Source organism: Manis pentadactyla, chromosome 2 (assembly GCF_030020395.1).
Source record: "Manis pentadactyla isolate mManPen7 chromosome 2, mManPen7.hap1, whole genome shotgun sequence".
NCBI classification, from domain to species: Eukaryota; Metazoa; Chordata; class Mammalia; order Pholidota; family Manidae; genus Manis; species Manis pentadactyla.
Genome location: NC_080020.1, coordinates 143,456,879 through 143,473,520, shown reverse-complemented (window position 1 = coordinate 143,473,520; position 16,642 = coordinate 143,456,879). Strand labels below are relative to the sequence as shown.

Here is a 16,642-nt window from a genome sequence, read left to right as displayed (position 1 = left end):
CAGGCAGGAGCCAGGAATGGTTCTGGGAAGAGGAACAAGCAGGGTAAATGAATCCCAAGACTTTTAAGAAAACAAGAAGGCTTACAGGAGACTCTGGCGTGAGCCTGGGAAGTGAACTGTCTTGCCAATGGGTTTCAGCCCCGAGCAAGTTCACTATGGATTCAAGTGTGATCAAAGAAATGACACTAGAACGCTCTTGGGGTGAAAGGGTTTATTACCCGGCTTGTTATCCTGGCAGTAGGTCGAGTACTAGCATCTCTGCCTCCACCCAGAGCACCAGGCCGAGCTCTCTACATATAGTGCAAAAATAGTTTATTGCCTACGGGTGTGTAAGCAGTAGCCTGGCAACATGCCAGTTACATCATCAAGTGGTTTAAGATCCCTGAGGATCCTGGCCATAGGAACCCCAACTTCCCCACACTGAACTCCTGGAAGGAAGAAGCAAATGGTGTGTGTCCTCACACAGTCACCATCTTCTGCCACTCCAGAGTTTTCTGCAATCATTTTGCTTTAAATGAGACATGTTTTGATAGTGACACTGAACAGCCTACAAAAGGAAGGGGATCTTCTCTAGTAGAGCGTTGTTCATTTTGCTCTAAGAAACTAACAAAGCTGAGCCTTTTGGATATGTGTGCTGGGCTTTTCAAACCTAGGACCTCAGGATTAACAGCCCACAGAAATTTCCCTCCAGCTTTTCAGGGAAATTATTCTACATTGCAGTCTATACTTCCACAGGCACATTTCCTGCAATTTTTCTAATTAACTTAAAATTCCCAGAAAAAAAAAACAATTAATGAATATCTGTTCATGATTTTATGAACACAAAGATGAGAGAGATAAACAACATGGCACTGACTCTTGCTAAGCTGACAGAAAAGAACAGCCTTGAACATGAACTAACAAGCAGCTGGGGTTTGTGAATTCCTATACCACGTCACAGGCTGCTGGGGAGGCGGAGTGAAGTTCATTAGGAAATGCCTAAGTACAAAGGCCTAAACAACAGTTCCAAGTTCCCTGAACTTGGCCAGCAGGCCTGCAGCTGGTTTTCCCCTTGATTGCTAGCCATCACAGGCAGTCCCAGGGAAGGCTTGTGGTCTGAGTTTTGCAGTGTCTGTACTTTATCAAGAATTCTGCTTTTTGCTAACATGTTTTCCAGAACAGTACTCTGATCTCTGACACCAAAGGCCTTAAAATGGAGGATTTGAAATTTGATGGCACCGAGCGCATAAGTGTGGACTATGTGAAGGAAATTCTTCAACCCACACCCACCTGCGAAACCTGGGATCAGATCTGGAAATTCCAAGCCAAGCCTGATGACCTGCTTATTTCTACGTATCCTAAAGCAGGTAGGTGGAAGGGGAGAGGGGAGGGTAAAGCAAAGAGTTAGGAAGGTAAGTGGGACAGATGTGTTAATGATGAAATAAAGAAATTGCTCTAGGCTTGAGTAGAAGTTGTTTACTGGGCAGAGTGATATGACTAACAGAAATCACGGTGGAAACTGAAACTACACCAAAAAAAAAGATTAAATGACCTACAAATTTTAATAATTTAATTTTTCCTGTGACATACATAATTTTTTTACTTCCCCAGGAAAAAGTGAATTTTTTTACTCCCCCAGGAGAAACAGACAAGAAAACAGGCTACAGGTCTTGTAAAAAGCTGCTCTGTGTGAGTGAGCTAAAACGCGGATCCCAAGGCTGATCTGGGGAAGAATTTGGGGAGCTCTAGTTCTGCAATGCTAATTTCATCTCAGAAGCCCTCAAAAGTCTCCCAGCTCAGTGTCCAAGAACTACTCTTTTGACTTCCACCTTCCCTCAGACCATGTTGTGAGCCTATTCCTTGTTTTAATTATCAGATTAACAAAGTTGCTGTAGAAATAAAACTAACTTGAACCCAGCCACTGCTTCATAAAAATTTGGGGGTTAGCAGGGAGAAACAATTCTCCAAAGGTATTTTTGCACATTAACCTTTGTATACTGAAAACGCAGTATTCAGTTCACACCCAAATTTGCTCTTTGCAAAATCAAGCTCCCTGTCAATGACTTCTGTTACACACACACACACACACACACACACACCAAAAAATCTAAACCTAAGCATTTTCTGAGATGTGTGTTCAAGCCCCTCTTGCGTGTTTATCTCTAAAGATCCTAATTAAAAAACTACAGGCAGATGGGTGTCTTAGACTTCTGTGTGTCCATCAGTTTCTTACTGGTCCTGATTTTCCAATCTTATTCACCATGAGTCTCTGTTCAGGATTAAACTTTTCTCAATGTGAATTTCTAAAAGTAACCAATGGTAAGAATCACATCTCACTGCTTTAATTTCATCCACAACTCTACTTTGTTATTGTCATTTCAGTACAATGTTTAATAATTAATCTTTTCTCCACCTGCCAAATGTGAGTATTAAGATTTGGTTCATTAGGGTTAGGAGTTAGGGTTAATGGAACTTGAATAATTCAAATAACACACTAAAAAAATAAAATTCTTGCCAGCAATGTAATATTTAATCATCACTAAAACTTTGTACATAAATAGAGGCTACATTTACTAGAAGAAAGAAGAAACAAGCATAGATGACAAATAAGGTTTACACCTAAATTTTTAAAACAGTAATAAACTGTGAATGAAAAAATACACGAGAATTGTTGACCTCTAGAGGATGAATGGAGAAGTCATTCCACTCATCCCTGAGCCTCTGGTAACATTGAACCTGCCCCAATGGTAGTCAGCCCATGACTCTAACCTCAGAGTAAGCACATAAAACTAGTACAAATAGCTGTAATCTTATTTGAGTAGATAGCCACAGAGAAATTGGTTGTTTATCCTGTGATGAAAGAGTTAGTGCCAGAAGTATTAGAGACCAACTCCTCTAGGATAGAAAATGTAATTTTTTCATTGTTTTCTAACCTATGCGCCTCCTAGAGACCTAAAAGTGCTAAACTGAAGAAAGTGTGTCTGTAATGAGAGATGATGTCAGGGCATATAAGAAAGATCAGCCCCGATCCAGGATTCAGAAAGCCCTCCTAAATTATCAAACATCCTCCTGATATGCATTTTGTCACAACGTCTGGTACAACAGGTCTCCATCAGAGGGTGAAGATTCAGTTGGTAGGCACTATATAAGTCAGGATCAGGCAGCACACAGAAACCACCAGCTGGGAGGCAGAGGCCCTTCTGATGGTGGTGGTGACAGAGGGGTACAGCTTCTTGGGTCCCAGGCAGTGAGCAGCGGGAATAGCCCTGTAACACTGTGACCTGTTGAGCTACCACCAGCTGCCACCACATTGAGAAGGATGACCTCTACCTGTCTGCCCACAGATCTCAGGCTAATCGAAACAGTACTCAGCATCTTAGTGACAAAGGAGTCTAGGGAATTCATTTCTTTGCCTTTCAGCCCCTGAAATTAGGGGAAAACAGAGAGAAAGGTAAAAATGGATACTAAGGGCTAGTGATCAGTATCAAGCCCAGGCACTAATCACTCATTCATTCGTGCAGACAACATACATGAAGTGTCTCCTATGTGGCGGCCCCACACTATGTGTTTGGGAAACAAGACAGTTTGAAAACCACACAGATAGTAATTACTCTCCAGGAGATCACAGTCTGGTGAGAGACCTTTCCTCCCACATCTCTTAGTAACAATGCAGCTGAATCAATAGGATAACAATACCAATTAATGGTTGTGACAGAAAAGAAAAATGAACTGTACATTCATCAGCTACTATCTGCTTTAAACTGCAGTCTTTGTATAAAAATTTATATTAATGATAACACAAAAATGTTTTCTTAATTCCATTAAAATGTACCATTTAAAATTCACATAGATGTTCTAACAAATAAGATCTTATTCAAAGGAGTGTAGTATACTGAATGTCTATGCATCCGCACCTTACATGTGGAATAAGGAACAACATGGACTCAGGAGATAGTGGACTTACTACACAATGACGGCGACATGGACAAGACCCAGCGAGCACCCACGCACATGAGGTTTCCTTTCATTGAATGGGTGATCCCAGCCATAGGATCTGGTGAGCATGGAACAGCCACGCGTGACTACAGTCCTAAATAAACAACTTAGAATTTTTACTATCAAATAGCTCTCTCAAAACTGTAGTTATTTAAGCTGAAAAATGTTTAAAGAAAAGACAAAAGAATTAACACAACCACTTTGAAAAACTAAAAAAAAAAAAATCTAAACATTCAAACAATTAATCAATGGATGCTGTGACTTTTGTCTTTTTTTAGCCATTGCTGTATCTCAGACATTTTCCAATGGAGTTACTGCTTATATAAAAGCAAGTTAAGTTTTTATTTTCTAATTAGAAATTAATTTTATTCCACCAGAATGAGCCTAAGTAAGATAATTTCATGGTGGAAGGGTTTGACTGTTTTAGGTTCTTATTTATTTGGTTTGTTGTTGTTTGGGTTAAAATTTGTTTTAGCTAAAAAATTCATTCATAGACTAGATATATTCTCTCAGGTCAGATCTATGGACAGTTACTCCTAAGTAGTAGTAATGGAAGCAGCAACAGTTTGAAGCAAGTAGAAAAAAAACGTGGAAAGTGATGAAAGATCAATTTTACAGGTCTGGAACAAGCTAATGCAATGCCCTCACCACGGACCCTGAAAACACATCTTCCCATCCATTTGCTGCCACCATCCTTCCTAGAGAAAAACTGTAAGGTAAAGAGCAAAAAGAATTTGAAGTTGTGAATTCTTAGAATGACCTTAGAGTGGTGTTCAATTGATTTCCTCTCAAAACACTTCACTTGTTAATGAAAAAATTGAGTCCTCCTCTTCACTATAACCAATAAAATCGATATGAATCCTTTTCATATGATCAAAAAGCCATCCCAAAAGCCATGATCACAAGAATGTAGCATCAGAAAATTCACCAGTATGGAATATATCCACTCTATCATGACTTTTCTGGGCAATAATTTATGTAGGTCTAATGCTCTTTTTACTTTTTCCTCCCACATTCCCAGATAATCTATGTAGCACGAAACCCAAAGGACAATATGGTGTCTTACTACCATTTCCAAAGGATGAATAAAGCACTTCCTGCTCCAGGAACCTGGGAAGAGTATTTTGAGAGTTTTCTGACTGGGAAAGGTGAGGGACTTCAGCTCTTTTCCTTCCTTCCTTTCTCAAAATTCCCACTCTAAAAAGAATCATTTCCTTAGAACACCAAGGACTCTGCCCTCTTCAACGTGAAGGAACTCAGTGCCATACTCTCCCTCTCTTTAGGAATTCTCCCTTTGGGGGATATCTGTTGGTTGGCCTTTGTGGTTCACTGCCCTGCTTTTCACCCCTCTTTGCAGTGTGCTGGGGGTCTTGGCATGACCACGTGAAAGGATGGTGGGACGCAAAAGACAAACACCGCATTCTCTACCTCTTCTATGAGGACCTGAAAAAGGTGGGTAGTAAGACCATCTAACTGTTCCTGCTGAACCCTAGAAGAGTTGAGTCATAATGTATGGACCCCACTGGAGACCCACAGATTGAAACAGGGGATAGAACATGCTGCATTTCATTGGCCATGGCTGTCCATGCATCAGAGTGCCATGGGATGTCATGAGTTCATGTATCACAGTTTCATCTGCACCTTCCTGGTACGCTGGGAACAAAACACCTTTTTCACCCAGGCAGATAATGGCAAAGTACAGTGATACCATTTTTCCCCTTTTCATGTCTATTTTTAAATTCCATTTAGAAGGGGAAAAAATCTTCTAGCATACTTTGGGTTTTTTCATTAGTAGTTGAGGAACATCATAGTTTCAAGAAATGGTTTAAGAAATTAGGACATCATGGAAAATACTAATGATTTAGGGGCAAAATTCTCGAATTCAAGTTCTGGCTTTATTGCCTGTTGACAATTATTCTTGGAGAGGACACTCAACATCTCAGAGACTTACTTAGTTTCCTTAAGTGCAAAAAGGAGATAGTAATACACTCCTCCAAGATCTGTCGCAAGGATTAAATGAGATGGTGTTCACTGGAGTTTACTGTAAATGATAATCTACTCAGTACTTCCTGCAACTCCACTAAATACAGAGATCAATTAATAATTACAGTCTCTGTTCTTGAATTTATAATTGGAAGCCTTGGTACTCAGAAGGTGCTTTACAGACTAGCTGCAGCGGCTCTCAGTGCCCACACCAGGCCAGCTAAGGCAGAACATATAGTTCTGTAAGGTTCCCAGGGGACATGCATGCACATTCATTTAAATGCCCTCCTCCTAGGTTCAGTCGATGCTGGGCCTCATCCAGTTGTTTCTACCAAACACCCTAAGAGTTAAAAATAATCATATTTCTATGTTTTACAATGAGATACAATTGGCATAACCATTATTAGTATCAAAGGTATATAACATGATTTGATATCTGTATATATTGTGAAATGATCACAGTAAGTCTAGTTAACATCCATCACCACAGTTACAGATGTTTTTCTTATGATGAGAACCTGTAAGTTCAACTCCTTAGCAACTTACAAATATACCATATGTATTATTAAGTAGCATCACCACGCTGTACATTCCAACAACAGGACTTACTTATTCTGTAGGAGGAAGTTTGTACCTTTGCCCTTTGCCCACCCACAGCACCCGGCCTGCTCCCTGTACCTGTGAGCTTCTTCTTGTTTTGCGGATCCCACTCCATGAGCCACTGTATCTCCAGGATTTCCCGAATCATGACGAGAGTTCTGAGGGTGACCTGCACAGTTGCCAGTATAAAACGCCCTCCTTTGTGTTTACTGGGCACTAAAGTGTTACATCATCAGAGAGGGCACCACAAAGCTAAATGATGGGGAAGTGGACAAAGGCACTCTCATCAACCATGTCCCAAGGGAACAACTCAGATACATGCACTATTTCAGTTAGAAAGTTCTAATCACAGAATTCCAGATATGGATATTCAATTACAGAACATTATAGCAGAAAGTTATATATTATAAGGGACGAGTTTACTCTTCTGTGAGTAGATGTGACAAACTGAAGAGACAGGAGACCAGCACCATTAGCCCAGAACAGACAACTCCATGCAGGTGACACTTGCCCACCTCGTGTGTCACCGAGCAGCAAAGTAAGGATATGTCCCTAGGAATGGGCCCTTCTGTGGAGGGAGATCCTCACATATGACAAATGACAGCAAGAAGCTTTATTGAAACAGGTAATCTAATCTCAGAGTCCCTAAAACCCTCTTAAATGTTTCTGTGATCATGTTCTGGGATGTCCCCTGGCTGTGTCACACTGAACTTGCTCCTCTCGGCATTCCTGCTGCGTCCCAGTCTGTGGGAGGCCAGTTAGATTGCACACTGGGGACATCTGAGCCTTTAAAGCAGAAGACAGAGTTGTCATGGTAAACATTTCCCCTCCCTACACTCCACTCCTAGACTGAGGGTAAATCCCAGGACCACAGCCTCCCAGGGTGGTGTGTCCCTCTGACAAGGTAACAGTGGCTCTGTTGGAACTGGCCTCCTCTGAGAGACGCCCACACACTTGGGCATGCTGGCACTAGTGTCACCAGCCATCGGCACTCTCAGGTGCCTCATGGGTACAAAAAATCCTTTCCCATCCCCCTGCCACCACAGCAATGCTCTGGGGACATTTCTATCAAGGTCAGAAACAAGAGCCTCCTCTTGCTCGTATCTTAAAACATCTGCCCCTATTTGTAAATGGGCACCCTGTATCTGCCTAAATTCTTACTTTGCCATTAAGTGGAATTACTTATACCAAAAATAAAAAACAGCACTTCTCTCAGAAAGTGCTATGTTTATTTTCCAAACAATTTTATTGAAATGGACCAGGAGTACGTAGGCAGCACAAATGTATAAACAGGAAAAAAAAATCACACATGCAATAATCTTTGAAAAGAGAAGGTTAATCTTGGGAGATATCAGTTTCCACCCCTCTCCCTTTCCAGACTTGCAGCATTTTGATTATGGTCAAGCCTCTATTAACCTAGCATTTAAATAAAGGAATACAGGAACTTTTGCAAAAAAAAATACAGCATAAAAGAAAGAGAATGTTTTCCGGCTCAGATGGGACTTCTCCTAGACCCCTAATTAGGAAGGGTGCTGAAGAGTAGAGAATGTGCAGTGTCTTTCTTTGTTCTTATCCTTAGTCTACAGATTCTTCCTATTAGACATTTAGCTGACCAAGACCCCTTCTATAACTGACTTGAGCAGGGCAGTTGGACAAAACATTCTTCCACACACTACATGTCACTGTACAGTGACTGTTTCGCTAACACTATGCAGTTTTTACTTCCATGTTAGAGCAAAAAAAAAGCTTAATAATTTCAATTAATAAAAAGAAAACAAAGACAAGTACCAAATGATTTCATTCATCTGTGGAGCATAAGAACAAAGCAAAAACTGAAGGAACAAAACAGCAACAGACTCACAGAACCCAAGAATGGACTAACAGTTGCCAAAGGGAAAGGATCTGGGGGTGGAGGGGGTGGGAAGGGAGGGAGAAGGGGAATAAGGGGCATTGCAATTAGCACACATAACATGGGGGTGGGAGGCACGGGGAAGGCAGTATAGCACAGAGAAGACAAGTAGTAACTCTATAGCATCTTACTACGCTGATGGACAATGACTGTAATGGGGTATGTGGGGAGGACTTGAGAATGGGGGGAATCTAGTAACCACAATGTTGCTCATGTGATTGTATATTAATGATTCCAAAAGAAAAGAAAAGAAAACAGTATGAGTCACCATGTTAAAATGAGTCATTTCTGGTAAGTTGAGCATTTTGAGAACAGATTTTTTAAAATTTTAACTCATGACATTACTGATTTTTTTCAGTATTCTTTTTAAACTAATCATTTTATATCAAATCTCCACTTTTCTTTTGACTCTGATTATAGAACCCAAAGCATGAAATTAGGAAGCTGGCAGAATTTATTGGAAAGAACCTAGATGACAGAGTTCTAGACAATATTGTCCATCACACTGCATTCGATGTTATGAAGCAGAATCCAATGGCAAACTATTCATCGATACCTACTGAGATTATGAACCACTCTATTTCTCCATTCATGAGAAAAGGTTTTTATATTTTCTTTTGGTTATAATCTTGAAAGAACTGTCTAATATTTCAGAGCCTTTGGGGAGTTTTCTTTCTATGGCTAAGAAAAATAAGATCTATAATGAATGATTCTGAGGAAAGACATATTTAAGAAACCATGGATGAAATGAAAACAATATTTAGACACAATTGGAGTAATTGTCTAAACCCAACCCCTGACCTCCATTCTCCAGAGCCCTACTGATGAGGTGCAAATACACAGAATTAATTCAGATGGAGTAAAGAACCTATTTTATAGAAGCTGTACGTTATCAGTTAAATTCATTCATTCAAAAATACTTATTGAGTGGCTACTACATGTAGGCATTGTTCTAGGTAATGTTCAGAGCAGTGAACAAAACATAAAAATTCCCTCCCTCATGAGCTCTAGTCATAAATGAAATAAACAAGAAGAACACACAGCATAATAGATGATGGTAAGCAATATGGAGAAAAGGCAGTCTGGGAAAGGTAACAGGACTGCAGCTGAAAAACTGGGGGCATCTTCTTGTTTGTCCACAAAGCTGTACCTTGAATCCTCACAGACACAAGGCCCTTCTGGGTCTGCCTCCCACGGAACTATAATAAAAAACACTTTCCATGCTTTGATATCAAAAGGGCAGGAGGAAAAGACAAGAAGTCCTGACGGCATGCTGTGGGCAGGTGGTTGGCTCATTTCCCCCAGGAATATGGCTCAGTGAGTAAATAACAGGCTCTTCCGTCTAACAAATCAGACAAGGAATTCCTCCCTTCAGGTTGAGAAAGCAAAACAGGCTCAAAAAGAAATGTTTTGTCCAATGCTGCTCCTCCCATAATGTGGAATAGAAATCATCACACAAACAGAAAAACGGAGAAGTGCAAATCCCTCCACTAGGTACTGATTCTCCCCCATGGCTGTTTCAGGGGCAGTTGGAGACTGGAAGAATCACTTTACTGTGGCTCAGAATGAGAGATTTGATGAAGACTACAAGGAGAGAATGGCTGGCACCAGTCTAACTTCCCACTTCCAATTCCAGTAAGGAAGAAAAAGAACCAAAAGTTTTTTAGTTAATTACCCAATTTATTAGGTAATAATCAACAAAGCTCATTACCCAGACCACATGACACCGGATTCAGGTTCTCAGATTAGTCATTTATTGTGTTTGCTTTTTGTACACTCTAAAAAAAAATGACAGAGGCAGCAGAGTTTGTAGACGGTGCGGAGAGCAGGATGGCAGTAAGGAAGGAGAGAGGCTCGGTGAATCACTAGTCACACCGTAGCATCATTGCTCATTGGTATTTTATCTACGCTTTCTGCAGACCATGTATTTGTTAACACATTAAACATGCTTCAGACCTCACATAAGAAAACACTGAGGTGTTCAGATTAAGTGTTGGTTCAAGCTAATTTTTAGATGCAGCGCTAAAATGTGTACATAGTGACTATCTCTTCCACAGATTTTTTGGTAGCCAAGTAACCATCAGGTGACTGTTTCCTTGTGAAACCTTCCAATTCACTTCAGAGTTCTTACTATAATACAGCTACCCCCATCTCTCACCACATCCTATATACTTAACTTGATTCTGTCCCCCAGCCCCAGACAATGCTACAGTTCAGTCCTAGAGTCCTGTCTTGACTCACCTCCCGCCAGTGCTTCCACAATCACATGCTAATCTGTCAGCAATATCTGTAAGTTTTACTTCTATGAGGTCTCATTTCTATGGCCACCCTTCTGGTTCAGAAACCTTCTACCTACTTGCCTAGACTAGTGCAAGTTTAACTCATTTTTCTGTTCATCTCACATCTGCCAAGATCACTTTTCTAAAACAGGGCTCTGATTGTATTTCTCTTTAGCTCTAAATCCTTTGATGATTCTGAATTTTCACTGCCTGAAAGATAAATCCTAAGCTTTTTAGCCACGAATTCAAAGACAGCTATAACCACATGATACAAACTTAATTACCTTCCACACTGCCTCTCCTGCTTCATCTGCCTCACCACCTCCGTTCTTGAGCAAACTAGCCTCCTCACCAGGTCCTGAGCACATCTTGCAGGTTCCTACCCTACTAGTTTCATTTTCACCATGCCCCCGCCTGAAATTTCCTTCCCTTTCTCTCTGCCTGTCCAAAACATGTAATATGCTTCATTAACCAGCACAATCTTTCCAATTCCTCCTACAAATACTGCAACCTGAAGAGATCATTCGCTCTTCTCAAGTTCTCTACAATTGGTATAATTCTTTTGTGATCAAGATTAAAATATATTATCATTTCTCTTGTAAGTCTATATTGTCTCTCTTGTGCTTATTTCAATTTTTATATTTTTCTCCAAGATAAGAACATTGCTATATATATCATTGCACACCAAACAGTATGTAATATGCTCAAAAATAAGTAACTGAAAGAATGTATCAGTCAAAATGCTAACTTTATATTCTAAACAGTCCCTATAACAGCTATCATCTATAGCTGTGCTGTTCAATACAGTAGCTACTAGCCACATGCAGATATTTAAATTAATTAAATCTAAATAAAATTAAAATTCAGTTCTTCACTTGCATCAGCCAGATTTCAAGTGCTCAGTAGCCACACATGGCTAGTGGCCAGCATTTGGACAGTGCAGATCATAAAACATTTCTATAATTGGAAATTTCTATTGGACAAGGCCTTTTATTTTTATAATTCTTTGACCGTGGACAATGAGAAAACTAAAACCAAAGTTCAGAGATACTAGGTCATAAGTTACTAAAATAGAAAATATTGGAACCTAGTTTCAAACACAGCTCCAAGGCTCCAAAGCTTGGGTTTTTAACTTCTCAAAATAGAGCTTCTCCTTCTCCCACTGCTATAGTCCCAACATAAATGTCTACCATGATCACTGCTACCTAAAGGCTGCCTGGCCTAGAACCTGACCCCAAAACAGCCCAGACTAGCAAGACACCAGTCATACCCCACCCACAATCAAGTGAAGCTTAACAATAGCATACAGAATGGCTACCCCATTCCCACTGTCTAAATGCCCTGAAGTAGACAGAGTCCTAGGCCACCATAGCCTCCCACTTGGCACCCACTGCATGTGTCCAGTCTAAAATATGTCTTTTATACCTTTGTACCTCTAAGGGTCCCCCTGAAACTGGGTATAATTGCTGCAGGCCCAGATCTGAAGGTGCTGCCTTCTGTGACTGTATCCCAGGTTCCCCCTCATACACCACCCACCAGGGCACCAAAATCCACACCTGGCCCTGCTGCCTTGGATAGACAACTCAGGTGGGCTTGACCTCAGCCCATAGCTCTTGGACTTCTGATTTGCATTTAAGTTGCCACCTCTTACTTTCCTCCAAACCAGCTGCATATTGTTAGCTGGCAATACCCATCTGTACATTTTGGTTACTTTGCCCTATACCTAAACAGACGAACTCAAACTGGTCCTAACTTGGCCTCTCCCCTACAGTCTTTTGAAACTCGTGATTACCATAGTATATTTTAGATCTATTCAAGATCATTTCCATTTCAGCAGAGAATTACAATAATACATTGAAGCTTTGTAACCCTTGTGATACACTGAGTCTGTGAATACAAGGTACACATTCTGCATTTTATCACAACTGAGCAATAACCTTTGAGTCCTTTGGAGGAGGTCAGGGTTTGAATCAAAAAAAATATTAAAGAAAATCAAATTGTACATTAAAGAGATGAAAGATATGAGTACAAAAAAATCAGTATTATGATTCTATGTAGAACACAAGGAAGAACTCATATTCTTCAACCACATTGCAAAGTGATTCCATGTGACTGAATGGCCTCATGAGGCCACCTGGCTCCTATCAACTGGAGAAGGACCAACAGAAACGTAATTTTGAAAATAAACACAATTCACAACCAATGCAAACTTAAATCCAGTGTTAGAGAAATAAAAACTCACCCTAAGATTAGAAATACCACAATGAAGTAAGAAAAGTAAATGGTTTCTAAATCACCAGACTCACAGCACTGACAAAAAAGGCAAAGAGTGCCAGATTGGAGGAGGTGAGAACAGGGTAAGAGCTCCAGCTTCTGAGAGCACCAGAAACTGCAGTGTGGGGGGCAAGACACCAGATTAAGCAGAAGACAAACCGCTTTAACTGAGAAAACACGCAAAGACCAGAGAAGTCCTATCCCTAGAAAAGGTTTGAAAAGTCCCCAGAATCTCTAGCTAGACTGATTGATGAAGGTCTTCCCTGTACAAAGCAAATCTATAAAGACAAGGAGAACTGAAAGGTTTTTCCTTTTTATTTATTTTTTTGATAGCAAATCATTTTGGTTGTCTTGAGGGATTTTTTGACTTGGTATTTATTTTTGCTTTCTACTTCTTTTATTTATTTTTATCTTTTTTTACTTGAAATATACTTGATATCCAATATTATACTGCCTTCATGTGTTCAAAATAGTGATTTGACAATTATATGCATTACTAAATGCTCACCACAATAAGTTATTAGAATAGTATTGACTGTATTTTCTATGCTTTCCTTTCATCCCTGCACCTAATTGATTTTAAAATTTGATGTTTGTGTTTCTTTATCTCCTACACCTATTTCACCCACCCACCCACATCCCACTTCCCTATGGCAACCACTAGTCTGTTCTATGTGTTTATGAGTCTGTTTTATTTTTTCATTTTTTTAAGATTCCACATATAAGTGAAATCATATGGTATTTCTCTTTCTTTGACTTATTTCACTTAGCACAATACCCTCTAGAATCCAAGATTTCATTCCTTTTTATGGCTGACTAATATTCTGTTATAATTGCATCACATCTTTACCCACTCATCTATCTATGGACACTTAGGTTGCTCTCATATCTTGGTTATTGTAAATAATATTGCAGTGTACATAGGGGTGCATGTATCTTTTTGAATGAGTGATTTTGCTTTCTTTAGGTAAATTCCCAGAAGTAGAATTACTGAGTCATATGGTAGTTCTATTTTTAGATTTTTAAGAAGCATCCATACTGATTTCCATCGTGACTGCACCAATTCATATTGCCACCGACCGCATAGGAGGCTCCCTTTGCTCCACACCCTCACCAATACTTATTTCTTGTCTTTTGGATACTAGTCATTCTGACTAGTAAGAAGTGATACCTCATTGTGGTTGTATTTTCCCTGATGATTAGTGATGCTGGGCATCTTCTCATTGGCCTGTTGGCCATCTGTATATCTTCTCTGGAAAAATGTCTATTCAGGTCCTATGCCCATTTTTTAATCAGATTATTTGAGGGTTTTTTTTCTGTTGAGTTGTGAATTCTTTATATATTTTGGATATTAGCCCCATATATCATTTGCAAATATATTCTTCCATACAGTAGGTTGCCTTTTTGTTTTGTTGAATGGTGTACTTTGCTATGCAGAAGGTTTTTAGTTTGATGTAGTCCCACTTTTTTATTTTTGCTTTTGTTTCCCTTGCCAGGGGAGACACATCTAAAAACATTACTAATGCTGATGTTCAAGAGTTTACTGCCTATATTTTCTTCTAGGAACTTTATGGTTTCAGGTCTCATATTCAAATATATAATCCATTTGGGGTTTATTATTGTGTATAGTGTGAGACAGTGATTCAGTTTCATTCTTTTGCACATAGCTGTCCAATTTTCCCAACATCACTTATTGAAGAGACTGTCTTTTCCTCATTGTATATTCTAGCTTCCTTTGGACATAAATAAATTGGTTATATAAATGTGAGTTCATTTCTGGGCTCTCTATCTTGTTCCATTGATCTACGTGTCTGTTTTTGTGCCACTACCATACTGTTTTCACTACTGTCTCTTTAAAGTATAGTTGAAAATCAGGGAGTGTGATGCCTCTAGCTTTGTTCTTCTCAAGTTTACTTTAGGTATTTTGGGGGTTTTCGTGGTCCAATACAAATTTTTGGATTACTTGTTCCAGTTCTGTGAAAAATGCCATTGGCATTTAGATAGACATTGCACTGAATCTGTAGATTGCTTTGGACATTTTTAAGAATATTAATTTTTCCTATCCATGGATATCTTTCAAATTATTTGTGTCAGTTTCAATTTCTTTCATCAATATCTTATGTTTTCAGAGTACAGGTCTTTTATCTCCATGGTTAAATTTACTACCAGGTATTTTATGCTTTTTAATGCAACTGTAAATAGAATTGTTTCTCTCCCTGCTAGTTCATTATTTGAATATAGAAATGCAACAAATGTCTGTATATTGACATTGTATACTACAACTTTACTGAATTGGTTTATTAGTTCTAATCATTTTTTTGGTGGAGTCTTTGTGGTTTATATTGGCTATTGTATATAATGCTACAATAGACATAGGAATGCATGTATCTTTTGAATCAGCTATTTCGTTTTCTTGGGGTAAATTCTCAGAAGTACACCTGCTGGGTTGTGTGTTATTTCTATTTTTAGTTTTTTTGAGGAACCTCCATACTGACATTTTTCTGGTATCTCAAGGTAGGCCTGTATCACTATCAATTCCCCTCTGAGAACTACTTTTGCTGTGTCCCAAAGATGTTGAACTGTTGTGTTTCTACTTTCATTATTCTCCAAGTATGTTTTACTTCCTCTGTAATTTCTTCGTCGACTCACTCATTGTGTAGTAGTATGAAGCTTAGCCTCCATGCATTTGTGTTTTTTAGTTTCTTCTAGATACTGATTTCCAGTTTCAAAGCATTGTGGTCGGAAAAGATTCTCGGTATAATTTCAACCTTCTTAAATTTACTGAGGCTCATCATGTGGCTTTGCATGTCATCTATCTTGGAGAATATACCATGTGCACTTGAAAAGAATGTGTGTTCTACTGTTTTGGGATGTAATGTTCTGTATATATCTACTAAGTTTATTTGGTCTAATATTTCTTTCAAAGCCACTGTTTCCTTATTGATTGTCTATCTCTATGATCTATCCATTGATGTAAGCTATGCCTTCTCAATCTTTCTGAATAACAGGGGTCAGGTTTATCATTTTTTAGTAAAGCATATAATATTGAGCTATAAGAGATAAGTTTAGAATCCAATTTCAACAGGGGCCAGCCAGTCCAAAACCTCATAACTGGTGCTTAGTTTTAGGTTTAGGGAAGTTCTTGATGCCATGAAGCCTACCTGGACCCAAATATAATCCTTGATGTGAGATCAGGTGCCCTAAGTACTGAACTTGAGTTAGAGCAAAATGCAATTTTTCTTGGAAACTTTATGTCCCTTTTAGGCCAAAAGTTTTAACAGGTGAATGTTGTCTTCCTGTGAAAAGGTTTGAGAAGAGGAGCAGAGAAGGAAACCATCCACATACTGTGACAAAGCAGAGCCTGCAGAAAAATTTACATTATCCAAATAAGCTTTTAAAGTTTATGAAAAGACTCTCTGTGTAACTGTGGGGCATTACTGTCCAAGTGTATTACTCTTATTCCCAAGTAAAAGCAAAAAGATATCAACTTTTTATCAACTGGAATACTAAAAACAATGTATTGCACAGATCAACTGTAGTGAAAACTTTGCTTTCATTAGGAACAGTATCAGTAGCATATAAGGGTCAGCAACAACAGGATGTCAAGGAATAACAATATTTT

The 16,642-nt window shown here is 39.2% G+C and overlaps 1 protein-coding gene across 1 annotated transcript; it reads left to right on the top strand.

Annotated features, from left to right (window-relative positions):
• Positions 1-968: 968 nt before the first annotated feature.
• LOC118930050 (sulfotransferase 1C4) lies at positions 969-11,348 on the top strand. Its single transcript, XM_036920836.2, has 7 exons — positions 969-1,346; positions 3,911-4,036; positions 4,594-4,691; positions 4,997-5,123; positions 5,333-5,427; positions 8,888-9,068; positions 9,991-11,348. The coding sequence occupies exons 1-7, from the start codon at positions 1,193-1,195 to the stop codon at positions 10,104-10,106; spliced, it is 897 nt and encodes a 298-aa protein (XP_036776731.2). The 5' UTR covers positions 969-1,192; the 3' UTR covers positions 10,107-11,348.
• Positions 11,349-16,642: the final 5,294 nt, after the last annotated feature.